Consider the following 23,333-nt stretch of genomic DNA (forward strand, 5'->3'; position numbering starts at 1 on the left):
GAGGGGAAACTGGGAATGGAGAAATTTACATGTAAATAAAGAAAATATCTACAAATGTGAAAAAAAAAAGAATATTTCTTTGGGGCATCTCATGTAACTTTCTCTAAAATTGATAATATTTGGACACCAATAAAATATTACCAGATACAGGAAAATAGAAACCACCTGAATCCTATTAGATAGACCACCACAGATTAAAGCAGGATATTTGCAATGTCAGAAAGCTTATAATCTTGTGGAAACTGAGAAATTCTTTTCTGAATAAAAATAGGTGAAGACAGAAATAATGATAAAAATTAATGATTTATTAAAATCGAATAAAATGAATAAATAATATACACAAACTTGTGGAACACAATGAAAGCCATGCTAGTAGAAAAGTTCTTAGTACTATATACATTCAAGTGTGTGTGTGCTTGAGAGAGAGAGAGAGAGAGAGAGAGAGAGAAAGAAAGAAATATAGAGACAGAGAGAGAAAAAGAAAGAGAGAGAGGGAGAGAGAGAATGAAGTGATTTCATATTGGCAACTAATAGCACACCTGAAAGCTGTAGGACAGAAAGAAGTCATATCCAATAAGAATAGACACCAAGAAATAATCAAACTCTGGACTGGAAACAATAAAACAGAAACAAAAAAAAATAGAAAGAATCAGGGAAACTAAGAATGGTTCTATGAGAAAGTAAGATTGACAAAACCTTATATGAGTTAACTAAAGCTATGAGAGAAAATCCAAATTAACAAAATCAAAAATGAAAACGGGGATATAATAAGAGGCACTGAGGAATCCAAAGAATAACTAGGGCAAAATTTAAAAATCTGACATAAAATTGGATAATCTAGAAGAAATGAATAACTTTCTGTACTTACCCCTTACAAAAGTTGAATAAACATCTTATAAGCAATTTAAATAAAACAATAATCCATAGTGAAATAGAAACAGTAATTAAAAGTCTGTCAACCAGAAAGTGCCCAAGGCTAGATGGCTTTATTCTAGAATTCCATAAGACATTAAGGAAGAATTAAAGCCAATATTCCTCAAATTATTCTATAAAATAGAAACTGAGGAACATTATGCAATTCGTTTTTATAAGTCCATAGTAACTCTGATTCCAAAATCATATAAACATTCAACAAAGAAAGAGAATTACAGATCAATTTTCCTTATGGATATTGATGCAAAAATAATAAAATTCTTGCAGTCCAAATCCAAGAACACATTAAAATGATCATGGGCCATAATCACATACACTTCACCCAAAAGATGTAAGGATAGTACAATATACAATGATATTTTAATGTAATCTATTATATAAACAAATTGAAAGATAAAATCCACATGATCATCATATCAGATGCAGAAAAGACCTTTGAGAAAATCCAATACTCCTTCATGATAAAAGTACTGGAGATATTAGGGATACAAGAGACTTACCTCCACATAATAAAGGCAGTCCACAGCAAGCTTATAGCCAATATAAACTTAAATGGAGAAAAACTCAAAGCAATTCCACTCAAATCAGGAGCAAGACAATGTTTATAAAACCCTTGATATTTACTCAGTGGAGTGCTTGAAGTCTTAACTAGAGTAATAAGGCATTTGAAGGAGTTCAAGGTGATACAAATTAGAAAGAAAAATGAAAATATATTTATATGAAGATGATATGATAGTATAATAAGTGACCCTAAAAATTCTACATGGGAATTTCTACAGCAAAATACATTCAGCAAAATAGCTGATACAAAATTAATCCACAAAAATCAGTAGTCCTTCTATATACAAATGACAAATTGAGAAAGAAATCAGGAAAATATTTTTCCTGATAGCCTCAAATAATATGAAACATCCTGCAGTAAATCTAACCAAGTGGAAGTCTTGTATGATAAAAACTTCTAGTCTTTGAAGAAAGAAATTGAAGAAGATATCAGAAGATGGAAAAATGTCCAATTCTCATTGGTTGGTTGGATTAATTTAATAAAAATGGCTACCCTAGCAAAAGCAATCTACAGATTCAATGCAATCTCCATCAAATATATAAGACCATTCCTCACAGATCTTGAAATGACAATTTTCAACTGGACACACAAAATATCTAAATAACTAAAACAAAACTTGCATAATAAAAGAAATTCTGATTGTATATCGGTCACCTATAATAAGTTATACTACAAAGCTATTATAATCAGAAAAGCTTGGCATTTGAATAAAAACAGACAGATTGACCACTGGAATTGAATCGATGATCCACAGATTAATAAACATGCATATGGGTAGCTGATCTTTGAACTAGAGGCCAGAAATACATGCTGTAAAAACACAGTATCTTCAACAAATGATGCTGGTCAGACTGGATGTCTGCATATAGAAGAATGTAGATAGATCTGTACTTATCACCCTGCACAAGACTCAAGTCCAAGTGGATCAATGCCAGATACACTGAACCTGATAAAAGAGAAAATGGAAAATAGCCTTGAACTCATTGGCACAGGAGAAGATTTACTGTTTAACAGGGAGGGCACTGATAGCACATGCACTAAGATCAATAATTAATATATGGGACCTCAGGAAACTGAAAACCATCTGCAAGCCAGCGAACACTGTCATTTGGATAAACCTGCAGTGACAAACCTAGTGATCTACCGTGCTGTCCTGTATGTATAATACACTCAATAAAGCAATGGTGGCACAAAACTTGTGGGAATAATCAATCATTAACTGGTTTGTCATAAGGTCCATTTTGTCTAGCCTGGAGACCTAGACTAAAATCAAACACTAAGTGTTTTTTTTTTTTAATTTGTGATAACTTTCCTCTTCATATTCTGCTATACTTGTAGATAAGTGCCCTGCTCAACCATCATCAGAGAAGCTTCTTCCTACAGCAGATGGGAACAAATACAGAGATCCATATTCAGGCATTATACAGAGAGGGTGAGAACCCTTAGAACACAGGGTTCTAAATGTTTTGTCTCCATCAAATCCCTTTCCTTGAATCTCAGGGCATCTGTGAAATAGGATGTAGAAAGTATTCAAGAGCCAGATAAATAGAGGATTCCAAGAGAACAGGGGCTTTTCAATCAACTTAACAAAGCTGGTATGAACTCACAGAGAATAAAATAGCTAGTACATGGCTTACTCAGTTCTACACCAGGTCCTCTGTGTATATATTATAGCTTTAGTTTAGAATTTTTATGGGATTCCTGAGAGTGTAAAAAAGTAGCTCTCTGATTATTGTGTCTTCTATTTGGGCTCTTTTGCTTCTGTTGGTTGGCCTCATCCAACTGGACTCTGTGAGTGTGTGTGTGTGTGTGTGTGTGTGTGTGTGTAGGATTTTATTTTATCTTATATTTTATTTTGTTATGCTTTGTTGTTGTTAGGAATCTGCTCTTTTTAAATGAGAGACAGAAAGGTAATGGATACAAATGTGAAGGAATGAAGGGAGGACCTGAGAGCAGTAGGGGCAGGGAGGCCAGTAATTAGGATGTATTACATGAGAAATTATTCTGTTTTCAATAAAAGGAAAACAGGACCTGAAAATTAAAAATAAATAAATAAACTTTGGGAATTTTAAGCTTTTAACATAAATTTTTAAAACATTAATCTGTAACATGTCAATATTAACAGGTAAGTATTTTTAATGACAAAATGGATTTTATTACAATGGTACAGAGGATCTGCTTCCATTCATAATTTAATCATGGAAAATTGCTCAATGGAAATATATCTTTACAAACTGTGTGGTAACATTGGTCATACCTAGAATCAAGTCAAACTTTCTGACTTGATACAGGGTATAAAACATATATAACCATGGAATTGGATTCTAGAAAAATATTTATGCTCCTTGGTAGGTAAAGAATAAAGAAAGGCCCACAAGACTACAAATTTTCCAGTATATTCCCCTCTCCACTTCCAAAGAAATAGAGCCACTTAAATGGTGAAGTTGTTTCTGCCTAATGCTACATAAATTATACACTGCTATCACTGGATATATAAATATTTATCAAGCTGGTTCCCTATTTCTTTGATATCTTTCCTAAGATAACTCCAAACCCAGATAGAGGGAAAGTTAATTACCAATGGAATTACCTGAGGTCGTTGCTAATTCTGCATGTGCAGGGTCATCTTCTTCTCTGAGAGACCGATGAAGTCTGGTCTCACTAGCCCCATCAGTCACAGAATCATAGGTCACTATTGTGTGTTTACTATCATGATGAAACTCAATTATTTTGGTTCGTTTGCTACTGGGACCTGCTTTATCACTGCTGTGTGTGGATCCATTACTACAGCAGGGTGAACTGTCATTATTACTTTCCAATCCACTAGTAGTTGTAATTTGTTGCTCTTCTCCATGTTGGACTCTGGTTGTGGATGTTTTCTGGTGTCTTCTTTCCCCGATGACATTAGAGAATTGTTTCATTTTATATTTCCTTTTTCCTAATGGTTTCTGTGGAGAGGAATCCTTTTCATTACAACTTGGAAACATTTTGCTTATGAGTTCATCTAATTTAGGATCTGGATACAGTGACCGTCTTGAAATTAGTTTTCTCCTACAGACAGGGCAGGTCTTATTGCCTAATTTTAGTGCTGTAATGATGCAGTCTTTACAAAATCTATGGAAACAAGATTTTGCAAACCTGGTGTTCCTTAGTATATCTAAACAAATTGGACACCTGAAGTTGTTAAATTCTTCATTATACAAAGCCACAGTTTCCAAGTCACTTGTAGTTCTTTTCTGAGATGTTTCTTGTAAGTCCTGTGAATTCTGTTCCGATGTAGTTTCTGGGTGTTTTTCCTTTGTCTGACTTCTCTGTGACATATTGGCTTCTGACAGAGCCTGAGGCTCCTCTGGTCTCAGTTTGGGCTGGACTAGAGATTTTGCATAGTTTTCCTTTGTTTTTTCAATTCACCACTGAGCATCAAATTATTCAAGTACAATGGAATATTTTATGGATGTAAAAATCTGCAAAGATTAAAAATGAAGAAAATGTTAATTGGACAAGGCAAATAATCATTTTTATAGTCTGACAAAATCTATCTCAAAACACATAGATTATAGACTAAAGAGATGGCTCTGCAGTTAACAGCACTGGCTGCTCAATTCCATTAGTTATCCTTCATTTAGAGGATAACAAATCACTTATAAGCTAGGCTATGGCTCAGAGAAACATGGCTAGCCTAACAGGAATAATTCCAAGGATGTAATCCCTAGTGTCACTGAAAATATTTGAGAAACACCTGTTAGTGAACTACCATTCACACACACACACACACACACACACACACACACACACACACATGATGCAGTCGTTACAAAATTACACGTGTGTGTGTGTGTGTGTGTGTGTGTGTGTGTGTGTGTGTGTGAAAAAGGAGGGTAATTGGCTATTAGAAGTGATTTACTTGCTCAAAAATATAATATGCAACACAATACATATTGAATATTTCTTATTCTGAAAAGTATACCTTCAAGTGTATTATCATTATCAAAGTCTTCCCAGTAAAGAAATATTTAAATTTGTGAAAAATTTCCATGACTGAGCCAGTCTACAAAAGAAGATCAACATGTTTCAAAATATTTTGAGCAAACCAGTGGAAAAAGACAATGTCTGAAAAGATGTTTGGTATGTATTTAACTTTACATTTTCTCTTAGTCTGGTTCATGGTATCTGCACAAACATTCTGAAAAGGACAAACTTATATTACTGGGTATCAGAATAACCTTAGATGAAAACTTGGTGGAATAAATTCGTCCGCCATGAGATGATCTTCAAAGCTGAAAACAGAAATATGAATCTCATGTTATTTCAAACTAAAAAAATGACTTTCCATTTAAATGCAGTGTTTCCATGAAACAATTACCATATCTTAAAATCACAATCATTGGAAGACAGCTTGTTTGAACAGTTTTCAGTCAATGAAAAACTGATGTTCCAAGTGACTTTATATTTATATACTAAGAAACCACCATTGTAATATAGCTAGAAATCTGCTCAAAACAATTTGAGTTGGTTTAATTTTCATAATTCATAGGTATTTCCTTTAGATGAAAAATTTCAAGGTGATATAAACCTCCAAGGACAAAATATTATTTACCATTACAAAAGGTTTTTGGTAAGAGCAACCCATCATTTAAGTGATGTTGGTCAAAAGTTGGTTTTGGTCTTGGTCAGGCAGGAAAAGTAATACAGACTATATTAAGGGATTTCTTTCCCTCTTTCTTTTTCTTTCCTCTATCCTTCTTTCTCTCTAATGTAATGGTAGGGGAAAAGATGGGAGGAGTGAAAAGAAAAAATGTGAATCACAGGAAAAAGGATAGACTATTGAATCTACTTTTAGACTAAAGAGCATTGGTAAGCCAAATATACTACATTTAGTATGGATTTTGTACATTGATACAAAGTTAAGGTTATTTTGCTACAATATACTTTATATATGTTTTAACTTAATGTATTGTACCTGTGCAACTCATTAAAAAATGTAATGCTAATTTCCAGTTCGTGAAAGCTGCTATTACAAGCTATTTACTATAAGTAAGAAAGACAAGTTAGTAGTCAATCAATTAAACTTGTAGTCATGTTAGGTACTAGTTTATTTAATTACAGAAGTAAGCTTTATTTAGCCTTCTGTAGATAGATTCAAAGTTAAGCAGATAGTAAATTGATAGAAACAAGAAATGATTGCATATAGACATAATACAGATAGATGGTCTTCAAAAACTTCAGAGATCTACAGAATATGACATTTGAAGATGTTTTACTGACATAAGGCTTTTCGTGACAATGAGACACAAATACTCTTGTCAGCACCCTAACACTACTTCAAATATTATGGCCATCAAAGAAGCTCTATGAAGAGTTTACTACAAATATGACAAAGCTGGCCACTGGGCAAAAGTCTGACCTTGCTTCTACTGCTGACAGAATACTGTCCAAGCTATGGAGAGGAAGGACACAAAGGAATTGACTGCTGAGCATTGCCAAAACATGGTAAGTACATCAGTATTCTGGCCTCACAGAAAAATTTGTCAGATATTTTGGCCCAGAAGGCCAACAATGATTCTCCAACAACACCTAGAAACCATGGGTGACTGTCCAGCTTGCCAGCAAGCTTGTCATTTCTGTAGTTTTGAAAGCTGCTTACTCTGCATTTCCTGTTTACTTTGGTAATATATCTCAGGTCTCTGATGGGATTACAGACTGCATAGTTATAATCTCAGAATTAAGCTTTAGTTGTTTAGTATTTACAAAAATAATTTAAAGTCTAAGAGTGTTTTTTTGGATTGAAAAATTCAAGTTATGATAGAGAAAGTAAATTAAGTATGGAACTTTGCATTCCCCCAAATAGAATAGATAATAGAGTACTTTCTCCAAAGTTGCCAAATGCATATGAACTAGAAATTGTAGATGTAATTCTTACATGATAGTTTTCATAATAGTTCTTGTATATAGTTTATTGATATTAGAGAAAAAGCCTTTTATTGGAACCAAAGGAGAAGATCTTGGAGTGATGTTTCTTTACACTGTGGTGAAGATGTATCTCTGTCCTTCCTTGCCTATGTAAGCCACTTTCTGATTGGGTAATAAAAAGCCTATGACTATAGCAAAGGTATAGATAGTAAGGTTAGATATTTGGCAGAGAGAAGGACTATGGAAAAGAATAAAATACAGCAATATTTGGCACTAATATGTAGAGGAAATTGGGGGAATAAAACTGAGGAGAGGAAACCAATCATGTGGCAAAATTTAGATGAGGATAAATAGAATAATTGAGTTATAAGCTAGTTGGGAATAATCCTAGCTTAATACCTAGGCTTCAATTAGTAAAAGTCACCTTTGGTGTCACTATTTGGGAACTATGGTAAACATGAAAAAGGCAAATGGCTACATTTATTCAGGAGCAAGAAATAGCATAAAAAGGCCAAATGTTACATAATAAATAAAAAAAATCTGTAGTAAAATTAGAAATTAAACATTTAAGAAGGCAAGGAAAAGCCTAAGAGAAAAGCCACCAAAAATAGAAAACATTGAAAAATGTATCTTGTGCATTGAAAACAATGTAGAAGAAATGGATACTTCAAAGAAAAATGTTAAATGTAAAACATTCAGGCACAAACATTCAGGACATATGGGATACTATGAAAGTCCCAAATCTATAAATAATAGGAATAGGAAAAGGAGAAGAAACCCAGCTCAAGGTCTCAGAAAATATTTTTAACAAAATTGTAGAATACTTTCTTTCCTAAAGAAATGGTGCCTATAGAGGAATAAGAAACAAACACAACACCAAATAGACTGTACAAGAAAAGAAAGTGTTCTTCACACCCAATAATCAAAACACTAAACATAGAGAACAAAGGAAGAATACTATAAACTGCTAGGGAAAAATATCAAGCAATGTGTAAAGGTAGACCCATTAGAATAATACCTGTCTTTCAGTGAAGACACTAAATGCCAGAAAGGGACTTCAAATATATACTATGAATCTATGGAATAACAGACAACCTCTTAGACTACCATATCTCATAAAATTTTCAATCACTATAGATAGGGAAATGAAAACATTCAATTATACAACTAAATGTAAACAGTATCTATCTATAAGGCCTGTTCCAAACAAGGCATTAGCAGAGAAGAAGTCAATCAGAAAAGGTTAAACACGTACAAGAGAACATGTGAAATGAATAATCTCAGACTAGCAAATCAAGAGTGGAAAAAAAATCTGCACCAATGCAGCAAAATAAAAGTGATCAACCAACATTGCTCATTGATAATTCTCAACATCGATTCTGTCAATTCCCCAATATGAAGACACTGAGTAATAGATTGGATTCAAAAACAGCATCCATCATTCTGCAACATTGAAGGAAAACACCTTAACATCTAGGAAAGACAACACCTCAGGGTATAAAGATGCAAAAAGAAATGACAAGAAAATAGACTCATGAAGCAGGACAGTGCAGCAATTTTGTGATCTGAACAAATAGGTTGCCAATCAAAACTAATCATAAGAGATAGGGAAGGATGCTGCATAGTAACCCAGGGAAGAAAAAAAAAAAACAAGAAGTGGATATTGTAATTGTAAACATTTACACAACATGAGTACCCAAGTTAAAAAAAAAACAGCATTACAGTTTACATCACATATTAACTCTCACACAATGATAGTGAGTGCTGTCAGTAATCCAGTCTCATCAACAAACAGGTCATCTAGACAAAAACTAAACTGAGCTAAAAGTGCTGGAACTACATGACATCACAAATCCAATGTACCTAGCACATATTTAAAGAACATTTCATCCAAACACAAAAGAATATACATTATCAGTACCTCAGGGAACTTTCTTTAAGACAGAAGACATACATGGATTCAAAGCAACTTTTTACCAGAAACTTTAAATAACATCTCTGCATCCTGTGTGACTACCACTGATAAATGTGGATATCAACAACAGAAACAACAAAGAGCTCAGGAGCTCATGAAAACTGAACAACTAACTACTAAACGAAAAGAAATGTGTCAAGACAAAAATTAAGAAATTAAAAACTTTTTAGTATTGAGTGAAAGTGAAAACACAACATATCCAAACTTATAGGACACAAAGAAAGCAATTCTAAGAGAAAAGTTCATATAATTATGCATTCATACTTTTTTTTAAAAAAGTTAGAAATTACATTTACAATATAAGGAAAAACTAGAAAGCACTAAAAGAACAATAACAACAAAAATGACACTGAGAAGGAGTAGATAGCAAGTAATAATCAAACTCAAGTTGAGATCATTAAAATGGAAACAAACAAACAAACAACAAACACATAAACAACACTACATAGAATCAATGAAATGAAGAGTTAGTTCTTTAAGAAAATCCACAAGATTGATAACCCCTTAGCCACATTAATTAAAAGAAAAGGAGTAAAAGATAAAATTAATAAAAATAAGAGGCAAAAAGTGTGAGATAACAACAGACACTGAGGAAATAAAGAGAAAAATAAGGGCATACTTTAAAAATATGTACTCAAGCAAATTAGAAAACCTAAAAGAAATGGATAGATTTCCTGATATATATAGCACCTACCTAAGTTCAATCAAGATCAGATAAGCAATTTAAACAGATATGGAACCTCCAGAGAAATAGAAACAGCCATTAAAAGTCTCACAACCAATAAAGGAAGGCCTAGGGCAAGATGGATTCAACATAAAATTATATTAGACTTTCAAAGATGAATGAATACCAATAATCTTCAAATTATTCTATAGAGCTTCATTAATAAAATAAATGTGGAATTGCCATTAAAAACAATCAAATTAATCAGTAGAACTGAATTAAAGACCCATACATAATTCCACACACCCATAGACAGCTGATTTTTGATGAAGCAGCCAGAAATACACAGTGGAAAAAAGACAGCATTTTAAACAAATGGTGTTGCACAAACTAGATGTCTACATATAGAAGAATGCAAATAGATCCATCGATATCACCATGCACAAAACTCAAATCCAAATGTTTGAATGCTTCTAAAATTGACCAAATAAACTGAATCTGATAAAAGAAAAAGTGAGAAATAGTCTTGAACTCATTGGCACTTGAAAATATATCCTGAACAGAATAATGCTAGCAGGTACAATAAGATAAACAATTAATAAATGGGACCTCGTGAAACTGAGAAGCTTCTGTACAGACAGTAACACCATTATTTTGACAAAATGTCAGCCATCATAATGGGAAAAGAATTTTTACCAACTACATATGCAATAGAGGAGTGACATCTAAAGTATATAAAGAACTAAAAGAAATGGACATCATGAAAAAAATAACTCAATTAAAAATTGGGTACATATCTGAACTGAGAGTTCACTACAAATGAAATACACAATAGGCTGAGAATCATTTGCAGGATTGTTCAACATCCTTAGTCACCAGGAAAATGTAAATCAAAACTATGTTGAGATTCCATCTTTTACCGGTTAGAATTGCCAAGATCAGTAAACAAATGGCTTCTCATTCTGGTAAGGATATGAAGTAAGGAAAATATTTATCCATTGCTGCTGGAAGTGCAAACCTGCACAGCTATTATGAAAATCAGTATGGCAGTTTCTCAGTTAGAAAACAAACAAACAAACATAGATCTACCTCAACATTCACCTGTACTACTCATGGGCATACACACAAATAACGCTTTATTCTACTACAGACATACTTGCTAAATTTTGTTCACTTCTGATCTATTCATAATAATAAGAATTTGGAAAAAGCCTGCATGCCAATTAATGGATGAAAGAACAAAGAAAATGTTATACAATTACACAGTGGAATATTAATTAGCTGTTAAAAACACCTGAAATCATGAAATTGTCAGGTAAATAGCTGGAAGTAGAAATCTTCATCCTGCTTGAGACAACAAAATACAAATCTCAGACAAATTTCAAACCCCAAATACAAATATGACACACATGTATTCACTTATATGTGGATATTGTGCTTGATAAGTGAGCTATAATCTGTATAACCACAGAGGTTAGGTATAGCCTACAGTACTAGAAAGCAAATAAAGATCTTCCTATGAAGGGGAAATAGAATGTATAGTTATTTGTGGGTAGAGACTACAAGGGAAGATAAAATGGGAAAGAAGATGGAAGACGATATAAGGGAGGGAATATGGGGAGGGACAGCTGAAATGAAGGGCCTTTTGAAAGATCATATGGAAATCTAATATAGTAGAGGTTTCTTAAAATATAAACATATATGAAAATAGAGAATGTAGAATTACCAAATAATGGGAGAGACAAAAGCCCAACTAGAAATTTCTTGCCATCAAATAAGACCAGTTACATCTAAATGAGTTGTTGGCTAAAGAAGTCTCATAGAAATGCCCAAATAATACAGCCTTGTCAAGGCTATTGGTTGCTCTCCGAAAACTGCTGGTAAGTTCCTACTGCCAAAGACAACACCTACATAACTCATTGTTTATGGAGAAGTCAAGTTGGTGTCAACCTAGAGCTTTCACCCCTATGATGAGTGTTCATCATAGTGGAAGACACCGTGCAGGCTTCCAGAGGAGAAAGGTAAACTCCAAACGAATTACAAAAGTTTCCATCTCCAATGATAACCTACTTGTAAGATGTACTAGTACAATAATTTCACAAAGCTCATTGGTGTAACCATCCAATATCTGATTAGATTTAAGACCCATTCCGTGACGTAAAACCCATCCCTGATACTGCTCAGATAACCAGGAACCTGGAACTGTATTGTCCATGGACCTAGGGAAAAAGCAAATATTGCATACTACTAAAGAAATAAACCAAAAAAAAAATATTTCTAATGACATTCTGCTATACTCATAGATCAGTGTCTTGTTCAGTCATAATTAGAGAAACATCTTCCTGCAATAGATTGAAACAAATATGCAGATACAGAACTAGAAAATATGGGGAGAAAGAGAAGATACCTGGAACACTAAGTCCTAAATGAGATTTCTTCACCAAACACTTCTCCTAAGTGTTCAGGGAACTCTGAGGAAGGAGAAGCATAAATAATGAGCCAATAAGGATTGAAGATACCAAAGAAACAAGGACTTCTAGACACAGTAGGGCTGACATACATATGAACTCAGACACTGTGGCAGAATCCATTAAGCCTTAAAAGGTAAAAGCCAGATGGGGTTCTAGTACTGAAAGGGGAAGTAGGCACAAGACACATCCCCTAGTGGAGAAGAACTCTGCAATTGACAATTCTTCCCAAAGGGGGGAAAAAAACTAGTTTGGTCCAGGAGATTCTCACTGGGTATATAAACCACTATGCAAACCAAACCCCATGCCAAGTAGTAGATGTCTAACACAAAACAAACTCAATAGTATTTTGGACGGTTATTATTTTTTTCCTCATAAGGCCTTTTCTCCACTTTTTGTTTTCCTAACAGATCTGTGTTTGCTCGTGTAATGTCAGCTTGACACAAGCTAGTTATCTGAAAGGAAGTAACCTCAATTGAGAAAATGCTTCCATAAATCTAGCTGAAAGGCTTTTTCTTAATTAATGATCAATGATGGATGGCCCAGGCCATTTGGGGTGTTACCATCCATGGTTCTATAAGAAAGCAGACTCAGCAAGCCATGGGGAACAAGCTGGAAAGCAGCATCACCGATTTTCTTTGTATCAGTTTCTGAATACAGGTTCCTGCCCTATTTGTGTAGCTGTACTGATCACATTTGATGATGAACAGTGATAATGAAATGAAGCCAAATAAACCCTTTCATCCCCAAGTTCCTTCTAAATGTCATGATGTTTTGTCACAGCAATAAAAACCAAAGCTAAGACAAGATCTTTCCCTTATGTATTATGATATCCAGTTTTATTTTTATGGGTTTTTTCTGGGATGAAGATGGATTTTCTAGCATATATATGTGCTTTTTCACTGGCTCTTTTCTTTCTATTTGTTTCTTTTGTCCTATTTAATATTATTTGCTTGTATTTTATTTCATGTTGTTATTATTATTATTACTATTATTATTGTTATGATTTAAATTCCAATTCATATTCTAATGGGAAAGAAAGAAAAGGTATAGACTTGGGTAGGAGGGGAATTGGAGAGATTCTGGGAGAAGTGTGGATGGGGGAAAGAATATATCTTATGGAAAAAATTCTAATTCCAATAAAATCAAGTAACAAAATGTAAGCCTATCCAAAACCAAGAAACTACCAATGTTAGTTTGTTATAAATAGTATTTATGTTAAACAATTATAATAAGTTGATGGATCTAATTTTGCTCTATCTTATTAGGAAAGGAATTAAAGTAGATAGTATGTAATAATTGGAAGAAAAATATGAAAACAAAGTGTAAGTATGAATCATACACAAGTTTAAAAGTTTAATCTGGGGTTTAGTTGAGAGTTGTAAGTAGGAATGAGTGTGTCTCTGACTCTTGTTTGCTCTTATGACATTTTTCTTCCTACTGGTTTGCCTTGTCCAGCCTTAGTATGAGGATTGTGCCAAGTCTTACTGCATCTTGTTATGATATGTTCAACTGTTATCTCTGGGAGACCTGTTTTTTTTTTTCCTGAAAGGAAATTAGAAGTAGTGGATTTAGGGGAGAGAGGTCAGAGAAGTTGGTGAGAGGTAAGCCTGCAGCTAGAAATATGTTATATGAGAGAATATATTTTATAATAGATAGAAATGTAAAAAGAATATAGTTGAAAGAGTAAGGTTTCTTTTATATTAAAAACCAACCTTTCCCTAAAATAAATTCACTATGTTTTACAAAATAAAATGAAAATGAGGCCAAAATCCACAGGATTTATAATAATTGCAAGATGCCACATGAAGTTTGTGAGAAATAAAACATAAAAAAAGTACAAGTATGACGATTAAGTTTTATAGTATATTAAGTCCATCTTTGATATGCTTGGGAATATAGATCAGTTTGTAGAAACATTTGCCTAGGATTCATGGTATTCTGGGTTTGACCTCCATTACTGAACATAATGGGAAGGGGTTCCAAACCTGTAATTCCAATTTTGTAGAGTGGAAGGTGGATCAGGAGCTCAGCTAAATAGCAGATCCAGGCCAACCCAGATTTCATGAGAGCTCTAAGTATAAAACTACTATATATTCCTCTATTTAAAACAGTATGATTTCTCATGTTTATCTGTTCTTGGAAGCATTTATTTAAACTTATCTAAACAACAAAGATTTTATATTGTATTGAAAAACATGGTTTCTTCTAAGTTTGTCACACTTTTTAAGACTTAAGAAACCAAATTTTAATAAAATTTAAATCATTTAATGATGTTTGTTACCATTTATGCTTTGAATGCTTAATAAAAGTTATAACCTAAAATCTATGACTTCATCTTCAAAATCAGGGAAAACATCCTTCTTAATGGTCATTAACAAAGTTTGGATGCTGAAACTAAATATGGCCAATGGCTTAAAGGATAGCTGTTATGTTTACCCTGTTCTCCAAGGCCAGCCATAACCCAGGGTAAAATTTGTTCTCATAGGGTCCTCTGATTTTGTTAAAGCAATTAGCCTTTTGATCAGACAGAGCAAAGATCTTCCAGATGAGTGATATTAAACAGTGCTTATGGTGAAAAGATGAGATTCATTTTGAGAGAGACATGCATCCTTTATTTCTATGGATCAGGGAGATCCAGGCCTGTTCTTGTAGGTGATAAAACTGATGGGAACAGAATAGAGACAAGAAGCTCTTCATAAGTCTCTAAGAGCAACACTCACAATGACTCATTTCATTTTAACAATTAGTGGGGGGAAAGGATGTATGGCTACTTACATGTTGTTACCTACCAGAAAAGTATAGCAAACATAAACAAGTAAAAATACTGTGTGTCTGCGGGGGGTGGGGGGGAATGTCAATACAGAAGTAGAGAAAAGAAGGAGGGAAAAATAATACTAAGGATTTTTTTTAAAACCCTAGTCGTATTTGTTTTATATTTGCATAAAATTCTTCTCACAGATGCACAGACACATACAGCAAATGAACTCTCAATACTTGGCCTAACAGTGTTATGCTTAATAACCATATATCATCTAAAAAAAATCCAAGCAGAAAGCAGTAGAAACTTCCTTTTGAGTTGTAGGTTAGGGAAATCCAAGAGACTAACCAAACAATATAGATGATTCCCATTGTCATGTTTTGCCTCCTGGATATTTAATATAATTTTCTATTGCTGGAGATACCATGTACTTTGTATACAGGCCTCAGAGTATTAGATATGTATTTGACCCAGAAGCTTTCTCCTGGAGGACTAGCTTTCATAGTACAAAAAGCTGATATGAAAACTACCAGAAGAGAAAATTAAGAGTTCTCCTGAGCTTTGATGCCTATGATCTATAGCAATGACCAGCAATAGTGGCACTCATTACATTGCAGTAGATAATAGCTCCCAAATTAGGATTAAATTTCTCTCAACAGGAGATGATTCATGACTTGTACTTGAAATCTATGTAACCCATGACTAGTGTGGTCATGGACCTTAGAGAAATACCTACTATAGCCATTTTACTAGACCAACATAATTTCTAGCTGCATTCTAAATACTTATCCTTATACTCAGGAATAACTTTAGCTCTGATCCCTCATCAAATCAGTTCTTTTGCATGAGATAGGGATCACTACAGAAAAGTACAATTTGTCAAAATGCAGTTGCCTGTGGTTCCTCTACAATGCAACTTCTGATTAGAGAACAATGCACAAGAGAGGAGGAAAGATTGTAAGAGCTAGAGGACCAGGAATTCTACAGTGAGATTGAGTATCCTAGAAATAACAGATAAGCTACATCCATAGTACTACAACAGTATGTCTCCCTAAAGAAGACCCACACCAATAAACAACATTAATAAAAATTTTATCTAAGAAGAGGAAATTTTCATAGGCTCATATCCCAGACAAAGATCTAGAAGAAAATACTGAATACTAATAGATGGAGTTATTTTTCCCAAGGGTCAGATTTGAAGGCATATATATACAAAACACTAAAGAGAATCAGTAGGATTTATAAATATATGCATAGTAGTAAAAAAAAAAAAAACAGGCCAAGAATATGCAAGTAAGTAAGAGAAGTGTAGAAAGAGTTGGATATAGGAAAGATAAAGTGGGAATGACAAAATAAAAAATAACATCTTGAATAAATGTTAAAACTGGGGAAAAAGTAATTCTACTAAGAACTGATCAAAATTGTCATTCTTACATGTTTCAGGTAGAGAATGTGTTGAATTTAGTTCCTACTGATAGTCTATTCAGATGTTCCTAAGTAAAATGAATATAAAAAATCCTACTAGTGACTGGTTCCTCAAGTCTCCCAGAGATCCTGATTCTGTTACGTATAATGACAGACATTCAGGAGACTAGTTTCTACCATTAAAAAAAACCCAGTATTTTAATATCTGTCAAATTCCAGAAAATTATAGTTCAACTGTCCTAGTGAAAACATCTTTTATCAAGAAAAATAATATACAAGACAACCGTGGAAGAACAAGTAAGGACTTGGACTTTATCTTCAAAATGAATGCTGCATATCAAATACAAATAAGCAAATCTATGGATCTATAACCCATAGTTTCTGACTTTGGAATTATCCTAATGAAAGATGTCTTGATAATAATTATGCTTACATTTTCCTACCTCATTTTGTCTGGCTTTATTTAAATAAAAGTACAGCTCTTTGCTTGATATCTCCTCTACTATTACTGCAGAAAAATTCCATCACATTTGAATTTGTAATAGTCATCTTCAAACTTATGATGTTAATCCTTCTCCCACTCCAAGGCATGGCACTCTTCATTTTCTGCTTTTTCTCCTTGATGTGACTAACTTTTCCTTATTTTATGCCCGGTGATCTGTGCTTATTGAATTTACCTTTATTCAATCAGTATTTGTATTAATGAGGGTATCATTGATTTATTTTATCCTCTTAATCATTTTTTAATAGTTACATGAACAGGATCCAGTGCTGGCCCACTTTCTTCAGAACAAATCCCAACACATTGAGGAAGAATTGAAAATGGCAAGCAGAATGGTCTCAGGGAAATCTTGGCCCATTTTCATGAGACTTTCAAACCCTATCATCTACTAATTAATATCAACAGGATCCAATACTCAGCAAAACATGTATTCATTACTCTACCATCATAGGTAAAAAGGATGTTGGGGCTATTAGTAGTATCTGCATACCTCTTTAGTGTAAAAGTTACTAATGGAAGAGAATTCCTCCCCTCCTCTCATATAAGCTTAAAAGAATACATGTTTTGAGACAGGAATGTCACAGTATGACAAGAGTTAGATATGAAGTATCAAAAAACCCAACAACAAACAAATAAATAAACAAACAACAACAACAAACTTGCAGTTAGTTCTTTTTTTTTAAAGATTTATTTATTATTATATGTAAGCACACTGTGGCTGTCTTCAGACACATCAGAAGTGGGCATCAGATCTCATTAAGGATGGTTGTGAGCCACCATGTGGTTGCTGGGATTTGAACTCAGAACCTTTGGCATAGCAGTCAGTGCTCATAACCACTGAGCCATCTCTCCAGCCCCCTGCAGTTAGTTCTTAATATACATGTCTCTTGATGGTCAGAATGCCCCTTTGAGTTTAATCAACTTTGAAGATACAGACTAGTTGTTTCTTCTGTCTTATAAAGTGTCAGAGCATTTTCTCATATGCTATACTTATATGTAGTTTTCATCCTCAAAATATCTCTACCTCATTACAATATTATTTTTATTGTAGTTTTGATTATGTACATTTATGCTTCTCTAGGATATTATGGTGGAAAATATCATAGATGTGAGGTCTAATTCACCTTGGTTTGTGAAGAAAAAGGGTAAATTTACCCCATGAATGTGTGCCCACTTCATAAGCGCCCATGGAAACATTTTTAAAATATGTAACACATAATTTTCTGTGTTGTTAACTCCTTTCTGAGAAATATACTTCAACCTGGTGCGCATGTGGCTCTGTTAATTGAATCTCTAATTAAAGTATCTTTATCTTTTATCTGAATGTGTTACTTTATGAGGATAAGAAGTGAGGAAAAACAATAACCTAGTATCAGATGGGTGTGCCCACATAAGGTGTTATGTAAACTCAAGCTTAACATCAACACCCAAGCAACAAGTATCTCTGGTCTTTTTAATTGCCTTCTGAGCAGGCACTATTTCTAGCTGTTCCTACTGCTACTGCTACAGCCTAGTGCAACTCCAGTGGCTGGCTCCACCTCCAAACCTCCTGGAACTCTATTTGGAGTTCTCACAAGATGGCAAACATTGACAACAAAAACCAATCTGAACTTGATCAAGATTTAGACGATAGTGAGGAAGCTTCCTTTCCCACACTCATCTTTCCTGCTCTCTGAGCCCTGCAGGCCAAGTCAAGCTGTTCTAAGCAGCCTGTCATCCCTGGGGGACATCCATTTTCCTGGCACTTCTCTGCCCACCTTCATCACACCTGGGCCTCCTGAGCCATACAAAACTGCAGGTCTGGAGCCACACAGCCTAAGGATACCCATCAGAGGCCTGACACATCAGGGCCATCAAGGTTCACTCCCCTCCTAATACCTAGTATGATAAGAACATCCAGGAACCAAAACATTCCAGATGGCTAAATGCCCCCAAAAGAGCACAATCAACGGGAACCAGGTCAATATGATAGTTCCGAAGCACATGTACTACCATATAGCAAGCTCTGGATCTCCCAACACAACTGAAACAGAAGGAAATGACCTTAAATCCAATCTTATAAAGATGAAAGAGTCCCTTAAACCACCAACAGAAGAACATACACAGGCTGGCCCTAGGCCTCCCCACACATATGTAGCAGATGTGCAGCTCAGCCTTCATTTGAGTCTGGAATAACTAGAACAGAGGCTAACTCAAAAGTTGTTGCCTGTATGTGGGATATGTCCTACTAGCTGAGCTGCCTTGTCTAGCCTCAGTGGGAAAGGAAGTGCCTAACCTGGCAAAGACTTGAAATGCCAGGCCCAGGCCAGCCTGGGACTCACAGCATAACCCACCCAGATTATGTGAACCTGTCATAATCAACCAAGAAAAGGGTGGGGGAGGAGAAGGAGAAGGAGGAAGAGAAGAAGGAGGAGGAAAAGGAAAAGGAGGAGAAAAGGAGAAGAAATTGAGAGAAAGGAAATTAATTGCATGATTATATTTAACATTAAGCCCTAGGAGCTAGATCTAATGCAATGCTATCTTAACTGAATGTGTAAGTCAAACCAATATGTCAAATAAAGAAAATAAGAATTTAAATACATCAATATTCACACAGGATCAATTGCAGTTTTCATAAATCTAGAAATAAATGAACCCTCAAAATATTGAAAAGGCTGATAAAAAAGTATGTTAGTCTGCTACTAAAACACTAAAACTCTGTTCCCATGAAGGATACGTGCCCCAATTTGAGGGAGATTCTGACTTCAAATTGACATCAAAACAAAGATGGATACATATCACTTGGGCCAGGATGTACAATAATAGTGTTACTTAAATTAAGTATAAAGTTCTTTTAACAATGAGATTATGAAATAATTTATATGAGCTAGAACATGTTATAGAGTATATACAAGAGATTGGTGAAAATAAGACCTCTACAATTCTCATGACATTATAAAGGAGATCATTTCAATAGATACCAACTAACAGACACTAATATATTACTGAAAGTACAAAAAAAGTAAGACACCAAAACCCAGATTCAAAATCTACTAGAAAATTTTCATGTCTCTTCTATAAAAGTCAAGAGAAAGTTAGGAAACATGTTACCTGTTAGTGGTGAATAAGCATACTGGTGCTGCTTACTGTGGGCACTGATGGTTTCTGTGATAACAGGTGAGGAGGGTGTTTATGACATCATAATGAAGAAGCAAATCAGAGTGGCTTTTTCTGGTACCAGGATGGGCCTATTGCAGACTATTAGGACTTCAAACATGGCTGTAATTTGAAAGAAAAAAGTTATAAAAAAACAAACAAACAAAATAAAAACAAGAAAAATTTCAAGCAGAAACATTTTTGTCCCTGCAGTTCTTTTAGACAAAGACATTTCTGGGTCTGAGACCAGTGGGTCTCCCTCTCCCCACTGTTGGGCATTTCATCTAAGGTCTCTCCCTGAGTCCTCAGCATCTCTCACCTCCCAGATCTTTGCTACATTCTCCATGGTCCACCCATCTCCTGCCTCCGGAGACTGCCTGTTTCCATTTTTTTCTGCTAAAACAACTGTAGGACAAAATTGGAGAACAGACTGAGAGAAAGGAGGTCCAGTGACCAACCTAAATTGGGAACTAGCTCAAGGGGAGGCTTCAAGGCCTGACACTATTACTGATGCTATGGTGTGCTTACAGACAGGAGCCTAGCACAGCTGGCCTCCAAAAGACCCAACAAGCAGCTGACAGAGTCAAATGGAAATAGTTACATCCAATCAATAGATTGAAGCAAGGGACCCCTGTGGTTGAATTAGGGAAAGGCTGGATGAAACTGAGGAGGAGGGTAGCCCCATAGGAATACCAGTAGTTACAGCTAATCTAGACTCCTGAGATCTCTCAAACACTGCGTCACCAACCAGGCAGCATAAGCCAGTTGGTCCAAGGTCCCCAACACATATATAGCAGAAGATTGCCTGGTCTGGCATCAGTGAGAGAAGACGCACTTAACCCTTTAGAGACTTGAGGCCCAGGGAGTAGGGAGGCATGGTGGGGTGACTGGTGGATACATCTTCTTGGAGATGGGGGATAAAGAATGGGATCAGGAACTGTTGGAGGGTGGATCAGGAGGAGGATAATGACTAGGTTGTAAAACATATTACATAATGATAATAATAATAATAATAATAATAATAATAATAATAATAATAATAATAAAGCAGAAATATTAAAGAACTTTCAGATCCTTCAGGAGTATATAGTAAATATTAGCTGACTCTAATTGGCATAAAAATCCTGATTCCCTAAGGTATAGCTCAATGAGGAATGTTCACATATCATGCTAACTACCTTGACACACCAACAAAATATTATCAGACTTTAAGTTATCTAAATACCAACTGACATATCTTTATTTCATTAAATGTCTTTGAAGAAGAATGTTTTGGAATTTATAGTTTGTACAAGTGTTTTTGAGTGTGAGAGACTAGGTTTTCATTAACTTCACAGATACTCTGTTGTCAAATAGTAAATGTTTTATCATCTCTGGTGACAGAATCTGCAACATAGTTGGTTATTTGAAAATATTGTTCACAACACAAATTATTTGTTAAGTATTACCATGTTTGTGTCACTATAAGAAGTTACTATTTTTTCTAAATATTCCTGCATTGAGAAGTGAGAAGCTTGCTCACTATTTTCTGACATCTTTACTATGAACAAATGGTCTTGAATTGTGTCATGGTCTTTTTTTTAAAAAAGTTGATTGTTTTTTATTTTAAAATACTGTATTTCCCAAAATAGAATAAAGCCAAATACAATATCCCCCTTTACTTTCCAACAAATACACAATGCAACAAATACCTAGCCTCCAGAAAGAGATTTAGAAAGAAAATACAAAAGATAATCATATTGTTCAGGCAAAACCATATAGGAGGGGATGCCAAAATGTTGAGGTTACTACTAGAATTTATTTTTTATTCTTCTGAGATCTTCTTCAATTTCCTTCTTCAGAGATGTGGAGTTCTTGTCATACAGATCTTTTACTTGCTTAGTTAGAGTCACACCAAGGTATTTTATATTATTTGTCACTACTGTGAAAGGTGTTGTTTCCCTAATTTTTTTTCCTCAATTTGTTTCTCCTTATAATAGAGGAAGGCCACTGATTTGCTTGAGTTAATTTTATGTCTAACTACTTTGCAGAAGTTGTTTATCAGTTTTGGAAGTTCTCTGTTGTAATTTTGGGGTCACTTAGGTATAATATATCATCAGCAAATAGTGATAATTTGACTTCTTCTTCTCTAATTTGTATCCCTTTGATCTCTTTTTGTTGTCTAATTGCTCTGGCTAGGAATTCAAGTAGATGTTGTATTTCTGGGATGGTAAGAAGTATTTACTCACCCCAATGGGGAACTGATGACAGAACAAAGTACCGATTCAAATTCCAACTTACTGAAGCAATGAATTTTGTTGAGGAGAGTCATTGGGGAGAGGTTACTTACAGTAGCAAGAATGATTCAAAAACAATTGGGTTACCAAATACTTACCCTTGAATAAATGATGGATCAAGTAGGCTGGAAATGTGCAGCACACCACACAATAGGAAGATAGCTAAACAGGTTGGAGACTTCTTCTTCAGGCACCTCAGATATCCTGTTTCAGGAAGTTTCACTCATCTCTTATCTTCCAGGTAGCTTGCCTGTATTTTGCTTCTTCTATGAAGTTTTGTTTGTCGAAAATAAAATGTCTCAAGAGACCTTACATCTTATATGCTTACATGCTTGGGTATGGAGGAACCCAGTGAATCTCCTGAGGTTCAAGAGATATCCTGAAGCTTTTGAATTGTTTAGATCCTGTGCCTTAATTGGCTTCATTGCGGGACTAAATGTTGTGCCTCAATTTACCACATCTTGTATCATAATTAGTTTTTCTTGAGAATGAACAGTTTTACTTTAAAGAAAATTGCTACATAACAAATACAAGTGATACCAAGTATGGGCATGATGTGACAACATGAGAATTCTTAAATATATTTGGTAGGATTTTCATTTAGTACTGCCTATTTGGAAATCAGCCTGGAAGGCTTTCAAAAACTAGAACTTACACTGCCATATAGTCCAGCTGTATGAATTCTGGGCATAGAGCCAATAGACTTTATAGCTACTACACAG

General features: G+C 34.6%; 1 protein-coding gene across 1 annotated transcript in view; it reads right to left on the reverse strand.

Annotated features, from left to right (window-relative positions):
• The window catches only part of LOC116094328 (E3 ubiquitin-protein ligase RING2-like), a 31,289-nt gene extending 10,850 nt beyond the window's left edge, over positions 1 to 20,439 (reverse strand). The window contains exons 1-3 of the mRNA XM_031376175.1: positions 20,291 to 20,439; positions 5,719 to 5,772; positions 4,086 to 4,959 (exon numbers count right to left, since the gene is read on the reverse strand). Of these exons, the coding sequence (XP_031232035.1) occupies positions 4,086 to 4,815 (730 nt within the window). The 5' untranslated portion in view covers positions 4,816 to 4,959; positions 5,719 to 5,772; positions 20,291 to 20,439. The remainder of the gene's footprint in view (positions 1 to 4,085; positions 4,960 to 5,718; positions 5,773 to 20,290) is intronic.
• Between the last annotated feature and the right edge of the window lie 2,894 nt (positions 20,440 to 23,333).

This window comes from Mastomys coucha, chromosome X (assembly GCF_008632895.1).
Source record: "Mastomys coucha isolate ucsf_1 chromosome X, UCSF_Mcou_1, whole genome shotgun sequence".
Classification (NCBI taxonomy): domain Eukaryota; kingdom Metazoa; phylum Chordata; class Mammalia; order Rodentia; family Muridae; genus Mastomys; species Mastomys coucha.